At 50.1% G+C, this 11,793-nt stretch overlaps 1 protein-coding gene across 1 annotated transcript in view; it reads left to right on the forward strand.

The window, feature by feature from the left end:
• Window positions 1-10,256, forward strand: part of LOC120619782 (atherin-like) — a 12,673-nt gene extending 2,417 nt beyond the window's left edge. The window contains exons 2-5 of the mRNA XM_039884359.1: window positions 14-63; window positions 309-450; window positions 606-693; window positions 10,049-10,256. Coding sequence (XP_039740293.1) covers window positions 14-63; window positions 309-450; window positions 606-693; window positions 10,049-10,085 — 317 coding nt within the window. The 3' untranslated portion in view covers window positions 10,086-10,256. The remainder of the gene's footprint in view (window positions 1-13; window positions 64-308; window positions 451-605; window positions 694-10,048) is intronic.
• The last annotated feature ends 1,537 nt before the right edge of the window (window positions 10,257-11,793 follow it).

Here is an 11,793-nt window from a genome sequence, read left to right on the forward strand (position 1 = left end):
GACTCACCTTCAGGCATCTCTGAGGAGAAGGTCCAGGCGGTGCAACCTGAAAATCCTTGCGAGGTGGGTTGGTCTGGAAAGGTCTCTGCAGCCAGTGCAGCCGAAGCCTGGCACACTGGTGGCACCCAGGCAGGCTCCCTGGAGGAGGTGGAGTTTCAGCTGAGGGTGGGAAGAAGAGATAAAAGTGGCAGGGCTTAAAGACCACACCCAAGGGCTGTGTGGGCCCCTCGTCCCCAGGCTTCCTGCCCTCATTCGGGCCTTGTCTACCGCCTTGGCCGCAATCCCCACTCCCTGGCTCTCAACCCCAGGCCCGGTTTTATTTTCTTCATGGCTCCCAGCGGTCGCCCACGTTATCGGATTTATTTGTTTATGTGTGCGCATTGATCCACCCAGCTGGAGTGTGCAATCCCGGATCGACAGGGGGCGGGGCGCAGAATGAACACATGACGGGTGAGTGAGGGAGGGAGGGAGCCCTGGGGGAGCCTGGGGTGACGCCTGGCTTCTGTTCCTGGTGGTCGAGTGGACCGGGCGGGGGTGGCTGAGGGCGCAGCCCCTGCAGACCCCCTACACCAAGCGCAGGCGTCCGGTCCCTCCTTGTCCCTCAGACCCCAGAGTTGGCAGTCTTGCGGGCAGACCCAGCCTTCCTCTGCCTGCTGCCTGCCCCGAGGTGGGACTGGAGAAGCTTCTTGGAATGTGAGCTCTGGAGACCCTGCTGCGGTGGGTGAGAGTTTTGCTCCCTCCACGCCCCTCACCCTGAGGTGTCCTTCCATGGAGCGTCCGCCTGGAAGATGCCTCATCTCAGCTCCCCAAAGCGTCTCCCTTTGGAAGCCTTCCCAGACTGCTCCGGGCTGGTCTTCCTACCTCCACCCTTGCTGCTGACCCTGCGTGGCTTGTAGCTGAATCCACACCTCACCCGAAAGGGGTTGTCCAGCACCCGCTTGACACCTCAGGTGATGAGAAATCCCTTCCCTCCCAAGAAGTCTCTATGGTTGGAGGGTGGCCCAGAAAATTTTGATGTGCGACTTGTCCTTGGCTTCCCCGTAAGAACGGGGCTGTCCCCTGAGGCAGGACCCCGTTCGTCGAGCTGGTGGCACCCTCTGCTCTCCTGGTCGTGGGCCCAGCACTTGCCAGCAGGCGGGGCGAGGGGCTGCTTCCTGGCAGGGGCTCCACTGAGCTGGACTCTGTGTGGCTCGAGGGGCACAGCCACATCAAAGGACCCCCAGGGGACACTTGCACATACTGTTCCTTAGCATGGAGCCGCCTTCCTTGCTCCCTTAGAATGTGACTCATGCGTTTTCAAAGGGCTTCCGGTCTCCACGGGGGTGCCCCGTCACCCAGAAGCCCTCCCCCGTCCCAGCTTCTCTGTTTCTGTGTGCTCCCTGACGCTTCGCCCTGACCTCAGTGGGTGTCGCTGCCTGAGGCTTTCCTTCTCTGCCACACAGTGGGTCCTGCAGGCAGGGCTGGCCCTGGTTCCAGGTGCTTCCCCAGACCCACGGGGGCCTGACGCCCAGAGCTGAAGTGAGGGTTAGCTGGACGGAAGAATGAGTGAGTGAGTGAGCATGGAAACACGGGGTGCTGAACCCCAGCGTGATGGGGAGCGACGGCCGAAGGAGCCGCCTGGAGAGGCTTGGCACCTGGAGCCGACTCCAAGCAGGCGGTGGGAGGCCGCTGCGGGGGCCTGGGCGCCGGGGCAGGGGGCCGGAGCCTCTAAGCAGCGCAGGAGGTGGCGACTCGGGAAGAAGCAGAGCCTGGGGTCAGGGACGGCCTCAAGCTGGGCTGCCTGGAGGCCGAGCGCCGAGCCCTCCGGGGCTCACCGGGGCACCGCCCTGAGCGGTGTGGGTCATGGAGGAGGCCGAGGCAGCGCTAATGGGCCAAAGAGTGAAAGCCAAGGCTGCGCGGAGCTGGACGAACCCTCACGTCCGTCATTCCCAGCCCAGAGCTCCTCCCTCCCTCCAGGGAGCCCCACTGGCTCCCGTTTGCTGCCCCCACCTTTGAAACCTGCCTTACGTCTGTTCTGAGCCCTGGGCGGGGTCCCCAGTAACCTTCTGGGGACTCTGTCCCTCTATCGCTGAAGAGCTTACAATGGCTCCCTACTGCCCGACACGTCGCATCCAGCACACGAGGCCCTCCGTGGCCTTTCCTGAGGCTCTGACGTGACTGACACCCGTGACGTGCCGAGGGTCTTCTGCCCCTCATGTCCCCTCCAGACCGCCCAGCCAGCCCAGCCCCAGGTGCGCCCACTCAGCCTCTTCTCCTCTTGTTCCTGCTCAGAACAGGAATCAACACCTCCCCACACACACACACAAAATAGAAGCTCGTGTGATCCTGAGCCCCTGGGATGGTGGGGGTGGGCAGGAGAAGGGTCTGCACGGAGCCACTTCCTGGCCCTCGGGACACACCTGATTTCACCATTTTGCCCTTGAATGGCTGTCAGTTCTCGTCTAACCAGATGGTGGCCCCTCATGGGTGTGGCTATGTCCCTTCTCTCTGGTTCCCACCCAGGACAGTGCCAGGCAAGGTACGGGTGGCCTGTACGTCCCCACATGTCCAAACAGCCTCTGTCCTGGGCGCCAGGAGACCTGCGTCTGGTCCTGCCTGCCCGCCATGGCCCCTGCAAGTCCCTCTCCGAGCTCTGCTTTCTCAGCTAGAGAGAGAGCTGTCACCCCCCTGCATCGCATGTGACTGTTCAGAAAGTTTTCACTACAGCCGAGGGTCAGAGCGCTGGACAGGGCAGGCTGAGTCCCGGAGGAGTTTGCGGTCTCAGCCCTGGGAGCCCCCACACTGGGGCGCACCCCTCTGTGCCGGGCACCGCGCTCCCCGGAGAGGGAGGCCAGGTGGTGGCAGGGCTGCACCCCGGGGGGCGAGGAGGGTGCCCTCGCTGAAAACTGGGCAGCAGAGGCAGCCGCCATCTTTCCCCACTCCACCGGGCAGAAAAATGATTTCTGCTGATTTCTCTTGTCTTCCAGCCAGTTCCCGGGCCTGTGAGAGATCTAGAGGCGGCCAGAACAGTGGCCGCAGCAAGCCTCAAAGTCACACAGTGGTTGGGGACGCCCGCTCAGGCCTAGATGGCAGGGCTGGGGGCGGGAGAAGCACTGGACCAGGCCGGAGCTCCTCCCAAGCTCTCTGTCTCTCTGTGCTGGTGACCCCCAGACCAGGGCAGTGGGTCACCCTGGGCTGCACACATCAAACGCAAGGAGTCAGAAAGGTACGCGGAGCCTCCGCCCTGAGCGAGGCGTCCCGGAGGGGGAACGGAGGCACAGACGGTTCGGGAGCCGTGCTGGAGGGAGGTGAAGCGGCCGCCAGTTGCACGCATTGTCTGTGACAGTGCCCTGCCTCTTCCCCCAGAGCCAGTGGCCTTACTTGTCCACAAACAGGGCCAGCCAAGTTGGGGGTTAGGGAGGGCATGTGATGGTCCCTGTGCAGAAGGGCCAAGAACTGGGTGTTCACTTTGGGGTGGTTGCTACGGGAGACACAACCAACTTCCCCCACCTGAGGATGCTGGAGGGAGGTGTGTGAGGCGGGGTCCAACTGGGTCCATGAGCCCAGAGTGCTCCTCTGGGGCCAGTGGGGTCACTGACTGAGAGACAGGTAGGACAACCACTGACCTGATTTGCCCAGGACTGAGGCGTTCCCGGGCCATGAGACTTTGGCTTTAAAATGCAACAGTCCTGGGCAGACCAGGCTGGGGGACCCTAGGCGGAATAAAGACGCTTGGTTCACAGTAAAAAGTTAGCCTGGGACGCAGCAGGGGCTCCAGCACCAGAGGGAATCAAGCGTGGGGAGGGGTTTGCGTGGGGAGGGGTTTGCCTCTGGCAGCTGGGAGGGGGCTTCTAAGACCACCTGCTCCAAGGTTCTGCCAAGACCCAAGGATGTGCCTGAGGGGCTTGGGGGCTTTCTCTGGTGGGACTGCCCCTCTGTGACCCAGTCCTGGATCCTGTTCCGCCTCAGGGCTGGCCTTCCCCAGACTTAGGGACAGCCTTAGAGATCTGCCCCTTAGTCCCCTCATTGCCTGCCTCTCTGTGGCCAAACAAAGAGCTGGGGCGGGGGACACAGAGTGCCGGGGGTGGGGCTCAGCTTGGCCTCACCGTCCCCCTGGGAGAGGCCAGGTACGGCTCTGCAGAGGCTTAGTTTCCACATCTGTATGATGGCATAGTAACCCCTTCTCCGCAAGATGCTATGAAGACTGGAAACAGGTCTGTGTTAGCCCTGGCCCCTGGCATGTGGGAGGTCCCATGTGAGACTAATAGAGCCAAGTTGAATCCTAGCAGGATTGCTGAGCAGGAGGGCAGAGGCCGGCGAGGGCCTCCCAGACTCTGGTTAGCCCCGTGGCCCTGGACTCAGTCCCCAGGGAGCTTTAACTCTGCGACTGCTCGGGGTGTAGGGGGAGATGTGCCTCCCATTCAGGCTGCTCCCCTCCTCACTAACGGAGCCTTGCTTTGGGGTCAGAGGCACACGCCCGGCTGAGGACCGCATCTCCCAGCTGCCCTTGCAGCTAAGGCCTGAGAAATCGTATAGAAGTTGTTAAAAGGGACATTTTTGTTGTAGTTGTTGTTGTTATTTACAGCTTGATCGGGACACAATTGACTTACACTAAACTGTTCGTACGTACAAAGCACAAATGGGTAAGTTTCAACATAGGTATGTATTCTCGTGAAGCCGTCACCACAATCGAGATGGCAAATATTTCTACCAACTGTCAACGTTTCCTTATTCCTCGCACCCGTCCCCGGGCAACTGCTGATCTGCTTTCCACCATTATAGATTAGTTTGCATTTTCTGGAGTTTTACGTAAGTGGAATCGTACAGAATGTTCTCTGTCTCTCTCATTTCTGGCTCCTTCCACTCAGCATAACGATTCCGAGGTTCGCCCATGTTGCATGTATCAATAGTCCATTCCTTTCTATTGTTGAGTCGTATTCTACCGTCTGAATATGCTGTAAATTGTTTATCCGTTCGCTTATGAATGGACATTTTGCTTTTTCCACTTTTTGGCTATGCTAAGCAAAGCTGCTATGAATATTTGCATCCGAGTCTTCACGTAGACACACTGCTTTAATTTCTCTTGGGTAAATACCTCCGAGTGGAATGGCTTGGTCATGTGGTAGGTGTGTCGCTAACGTGTTAGAAAAACTGCCAAACTGCTTTCAAAGTGCTTATACATTTTCCATTTCCATCAGCAAAGAACGAGAGGTCCAGCTGCTTCGCATCCTTGCCAGCGTTTGGTATGGTCAGTCTTTGGCATTTTTACCGCTCGTCATAGGTGCGTAGTGGTATCTCATTATAGTTTTAATCCCCATTTTCCTCGTGACTGGTGATGAGAATCTACTTCACTGAAGCGTCTGCTTAGTCTTTGGCCTGTTTCTGAGTTGGCTTGTTTGGGTTATTAGTATTCGTCTGTCGAGTTCTCCGTCGGTCACCCGCTTCACTGATAGCCCTTCCCAGTCTTTGCTTACTTTTTAACTCTCTTAAAGGAGTCTTTTGAAGATAAAAGTTTTAATTTTAATAAAGCCCACTTTATCAATTTTTTCTTTTAGTTTGTGTTTATTGTGTTAAGAAAAGTTTCCTAACCCATAGTTTATTGCTAGTATATAGAAATGCCATTGACCTAATATCTGGTAATCTCGCTAATCTCACATATCTGTTCTAATCGCTTTTTGGTAAATTCCTTATATATTTTTACATAGATGAGCATGACATCTGCATGTAAGGGCAGTTTTACTTGCTTTGTAATCTATATGACTTTTATTTTGTTTTGCTTTGTTTTCTTGCCTTATTGCACTGTCTAGGAACTCCATCACAATGCCGAGTAGAAATGGGGAGAATGGACATCCTTACTTTGTTCTGTCTCAAGGGGCAAGCTTTGAATTCTTCACTACTAAGTGTAACTTACTATTAAGCTGTTACATTTTTCTTAGGTGCCTTTACCAGGTTGAGAAAGTTCCTTTCTGTTTCAAGTTTACCGAGTCTTCATTAGGAATAAATAGAAGTTGAATTTTGTCAAAACATTTTTTGCATCTGTTGAGATAATCATTTTTTTTTCTTTTTTCCTTTTAAGTCTGTTAACATACTGGATTACACTGATTTTCAAATCTCATATTGCTGGGATAAACCCCACTTTGACATGAAGCGTTCTTTTTATATTTTGCTGAATTCAATTTGAAAATATTTTGTTAATAATTTTGGCTTTTGTGTCTACATTTATGAAGAATATTGGTCTATACATTTCTTCTCCAGGAATGTTGTTGTCTAGTCTTGGTATCAGGGTAATCCTGGCCTCAAAGATGAGTTGAAAGGTTTCCTCCTCTTCTATTCTTTTTGTTTTGAAAGAGTTTCTTTAGAATTAGTATTATTTCTCTCTTAAGTGTTTGGTAGAATTGATCAGAAAAGCCATCTAGATCTGGAATTTTCTTTGTGGAAGATTTTAAACTGCAAACGTGATTTATTTAATAGATGTAGGGCTATTCGGAGATCTATTTATTCTTGAAAGAGCTTTAATAGATTGTATCCTTCCAAGAATATGTCCAATTCACCCCAGATGTCAAATTTGTTGGCATAAAGTTGTTCCAAATAATCATTTCTTATCCTTTCGACGTCTGTAGGACCCATAGTGATGTCCTTTCTTCTCACCCCTGATATTGGTAACATATGTTCTCTCTTTTTCCCCCAGATCAGTCTAATTAAAGGTTTATCAATTTTATTAACTTAAAGAATCAGTGTTTGGTTTCATTTATTTTTCTATTGTCTTAACGTTCGCTATTTCATTGATTTCTGTTCTTTATAGTTTTCTTTCTTCTGTTTACTTTTGGGCTTTTCTCATCTTTTCTCTAGCTTCTTAAGGTGAAAAACTGAGATTATTAATTTCAGACCTTCGTTCTTTTATAATATAAGCACTTAGTGCTATCTCTTTCCCTTCAACCATTACTTTAGCTACATCCCACACATTTTTACATGCTGGATTTTCACTGTATTCAGCTTAAAATTTTTTCTAACGTCCACTATGATTTGTTCTTTGGCCCATGATTTACTTAGGAGTGCGTGGTTTAGTGATCCAATGTTTGGTGATTTTCTTTTATTGATTTATAATTTAACTAGAAATTATTGATTTATAATTCTCTGTTATTAATTTCTAATTTGATTCCATTGTGATAGGAGAACACATGTTGTAAGATGATGATCCTTGACGATTTGTCGAGACTTGTTGATTGTCCCATCGTATTTTGCTCAGAAAATGTTTTGCATCGAAGAATGTGTACCCTTCTGTTGTTGCGTAGAGTGTTCTAAAAATGTCAAGGTCATTGATAGTGTTGTTCAGATCTTCCAGATCCTTACTGATTTTCCCTCTGCTTCTGTCGATTATTTAGAGAGAGAGAGTGGTGTTGAAATCTCCCGTCGTAACTGTGGATTTGGTTTTTGCCCTGTGTGGTGCTTTCAGGTTCTGCATCGTGCACCTGGAAGCTTTGTTATTAGGTGCATAGACGTTGGAGATGGTTATGAAACTCTCGAGGCAGTGAACTCGTTATCATTATAAAACCACCCTTTTTATTCCTGGAGATATTATTTTCTCTCAATCTACTTCGTTAATATTGTTTATCTTTTTCTACATTTTTACTCTTCATTTATATGTGCCTTTAGATTTATGGTGGGTTTCTTGTGGACACTGTATAATGGGGGCTTACTTTTTCATCTTATCTGATAATCTCTGCTTTTTAATTGGTGAGTTTAGATGATTTATATTTGATGAGTAAGTTTAGATGGTTTATATTTAATACGAGTATTATTATGGTTGGATTGAAATCTATTACCTTAATACTTATTTCTAGGTGACCATCTTTTCTTAGTTCCCTTTTTCCTCTCTTCCTGCCTTATTTTTGGATTAATTGAGTAATATTTATTATTTTATTTGACCCTTTTATTGGCTTATCAGCCATACTTCTTGGGTTGTGTATGTGTTGTTATTGTTGTTTAGTGATTTAGAGTTTACGGTACATAGCTTTAATTTATCAGGCTCTACTTTCAAATAATACATTACTTCATGAATAATATAAGAACCTTGGAACAACCTACTTCCATTTTCCCTCGTTCTAGACTTCAGATTGTTTTGCTGTACATTTTACTCCTGCAATAGATTATTATTTATCTTTTGAACAGTAAAGTATCTTGTAAAGAGGTTTTAAAAAACAAGAAAGAAAACCCTTTTATATTTATCCAGATGATAGTTCTTCATTCCTCTGTGCAGATCCAAACCCCTTCTGCTCTCATTTTCCTTCTGCTGGAAGGGCTCCCTTTAATATTTTGAGCTGGCTGCTGGTGGTGAATGTCCTTTGATTTTGAAGGTCTGAGAAGACTTTATTTTACTTTCATGTTTGAAAGATATTTTCACTGGGTATTAGATTTTAGGTTGACTTTTTTCTCTCAATAAAGATGTGACTTTATTTATTTATTTTTTTGGCTTGGATTATTTCCAACAAGACATCTGCTGTCTTTCTTATATTTGCTTCTCTGTACATCATGTGTCTTTTATATGCTTTTATGGGTTTTCAGCGACTTGATCATGATATGGCCTGCTGGAGTTTTCTTCCTGTTTTTCTCCCCTGCTTGGGATTCATTGAGATTCTTGGATCTGTAGATTTATAGTTTTCATCAAATTTGGAAACATTTTGGTCATTATTTCTTCAAATAGTTTTTCTGTTCCCTCTTCTTTCCCCTCCAGGGCCCCAGGACTCCAATCACACATGAGTTAAGCCGCTCGATGTCCCATAGCTCAACCACCCTCTGTTCATTGTTTCCCCAAGTCCTTTTCCCCTACGCTTCATTTCGGGTCATTTCTTTGGCCATGGCTTCTAGTTGGCTGATCTTTCCTTTCAAAGTGTTTAATCTGCTGTTAAATCTTATCCAGTGGTTTTTTGTTTTTTTTTTTCAATCCCACACATTGTATTTTTTAACTCTAGAAGTTCGATTTGGGTATATATATAACTCTAGAAGTTCGATTTGGGGGTATATATATATATATATATATATATATATATATATATATATATATCTCCATAGTCTCTTCTTTATACTCATCATTTCTTCTACCTTCCTAGATATATACCTGTTTTACCATCCATTTTCTTCATTCTATCATCTTGTCATTTTTAGATCTATTTCTCCCGATTTACTTTTCTTCTTCTCATAAATCACATTTCCCTCCTTCTTTTCATTTCTGGTCATTTTTGATCAGATGCCAAGCATTATGATTTTACTTTGTTAGGTGCTGGAGTTTGTCATATCCCTTTAAATATATTTAGCTTTGTTCTGAGATGCAGTTAAGTTACTTGGAGAAACTTTCTTCCTCCCAAAGCTTACTTTTAAGTTCTGTAGGCAGATCTAGGTCAGCCTTTAGTGCAGCACAAATTTGACCTCATTACAGAGGCAATGCCCTTCTGAGGACTCTACTCAACGAGGTCTTGCCACCATGGCTAGTGGGAAGATAAGCTATTCTCGTCCCTGTATGAGCCCAAGGAATCGTCCTCCCTTTTTCTTTCTGGTTGCTCTTTGCTCAGCCTTGGTACCGTCCTCACACTGACGCGCTGGTCAGCACTGGGCTGAAGGCTGGAGGAGAACCCTCTGCAGATCTCTGAAGTGTCCTCTCTGTGCAGCTGTCTCTTCTCTGGTGTCCCACACAGTAACCTAGAGAGGCCTTGGACGCTCTCAACTCTGTCACAACTCAGAGAGACTGACAGGCTATATCTGGATGTCCCTCCCCTGGAACGTAGCCTGGAAACTCTCTCCAGGGGCAGTTGGAGGGTTCACTTTATTTGTTTACCTTCTCTCATGGCTTACTGTCCTGGGTTGCCTTTTATCCAGGATCTGAAAACTGTGTGTGTGTCGATATGCGTGTGTGTGTGTGTGTGTGTGTGTGTGTTAAGATCGAGGAATAATCTGACCCTTATATCTCTTTTTTGGCTGGAAATGGAAGTACTTAGCATGACTTCTCAGAAGGGTCGAGACAGACAGCAGGGCAAAGCTTCCCTTTGCGTTCTTCTTGTCTTCTTTCGTATTATAGGGAAGTAAGCTATGAGGGCCGGAGCTTCAGGAGGTGACTTACAGGATGGAAGCTGCATGCTAAGGATGTAGAAAAAGAGATGAAAGGAAGGAGCCCAGATCCTCGATGGCATTGCGGAGCAGCCACACCAGCTCTGCGTGGCCAACTTCTCAATTTCTTTGATTTGAGAAAATAAATCCTCGCATGTTTAATCCTCCATTACTTTGTGTTTTCTGTCTTGTAGCCAAACCCAATTCTAATGGATGCAGTCCTTGATCCCAGCACACCCCAATCTTCCTCCCAATGTGCAGAGAGCACCTCCTTCCTGGGCCCACTCACCTTGCAAGCGGCAGGCAGTGCGGCCGTGGCGCCCTGTGGGAATGCGGTGGGGAGGGGCTGCAGTGGCACAGAGATGCAGAGGTGGAGTCGCGTAGGGGGCAGTTTGGTCGTGTTGGTGGCACGCGGTAGTAGTAGAGATGGTGTGGGCGTTGGAGGCGGTGCTGTGCAAGGGTGTGGACGACCCGACTTCGCTCCCACTCTGCCTTCCGCTGTCCATTGTCCATCGGCAAGGGCAGCTGGCACTGGTTGGGGACTGTCTGTCCAACACCCTCCCCCTCAGCCTCTCGCCCATCCCTCCTCCTCACTGACAGAACCCCGATTTGCTCTCATCACCCGGTTTCCTGCACTTGGCCACCAAGCCTAACATGGCAGAGCCACTGCTCTCGCCCGCAGCGGGTCAGGAAGGGGTGCCTGAGGCCACTGGGGGAGGTGTGCTGGGGGATTTGGGGCAGCCCATAGCAACGCTCACAGCAAAGACAGTGCCTCTTCTCCCTGAAGATGTGTTGTGTATGGGGGCAACGTCGGGAACCGAGGGCCACCGTGGGGCATGCGGGCGTGAGCTGGGTGAGCAGGAGGACAGAAGGTCCGAGTCCAGGTGATGCCGTCAAGGGGCCGGAATAACCCACCCTGTGTGCCTGTCCTTGGGCAACACGCCTTCCTCTAGCTTGAGGCAGTCACATGCTACGTCGTGGCAGGTCAGCGTCTTCCGCATGAAGCAGGGACAAGAGTCACCACTTGCTGCACCGTCACCAGGCGCACAGGGCTCAAGGCGGCGGACCCTGGACCGGCTCGGGCACACTGCACACTCCAGAAGCACTTGATTTCCTTCCTTGAAGGCGAGGGCTGTCGATGGCAAGAAACATATGGGTCCCGGGCTGTCCCCACCCCAGCCCAGGGCACGCAGAGGACTTCAATATTATCTGTAATGTTTCTGCATTTCACACTAAAAGAGAGAAGGAGTTGAGACAATAGGAACGAAATGCGGGTGATCGTCATTCTGTGCGGCGGGAGCACAGCTGTGCGCTTTGTTCCGTGTACTTTTCAGAAATGAAATGAGAGGCAGCGATGAGCTCCCCTTCCTCCCTCCCTCGTGCCTGGTCTGCGACGTAAGTGGCCCCTGCTCTGGTCTCGGGATGTGTCCCCAGCTCTGCCCTCGTGGGGGGGGCACCTCCAGGCCAGCAGCCCGGCCTGTCGTCCTTGCTGCCAGATCATGCTCCTCTCTGCAGCCGCCCTGCTCCGAGCAAAGGCGCAGATGGCGGCTCCGCGGGCTGCCTAGATGCCCTCCAACACTTCTCGTCTCCCTGTCACCATGCCCCGGGCCACGTCGCCTTCCAGCAGCTCCTGGGCAAGGCATGCTGTGAGCTGGGGACCTCCTGGGGGCCCTGCGAGGGTCGGGGGTGGCCCGGGGGGTCCGGGAGGTTTGCTCC

The sequence above is a fragment of the Pteropus medius genome, unplaced genomic scaffold (assembly GCF_902729225.1).
Source record: "Pteropus medius unplaced genomic scaffold, Ma_sr-lr_union100, whole genome shotgun sequence".
Lineage (NCBI taxonomy): Eukaryota > Metazoa > Chordata > Mammalia > Chiroptera > Pteropodidae > Pteropus > Pteropus medius.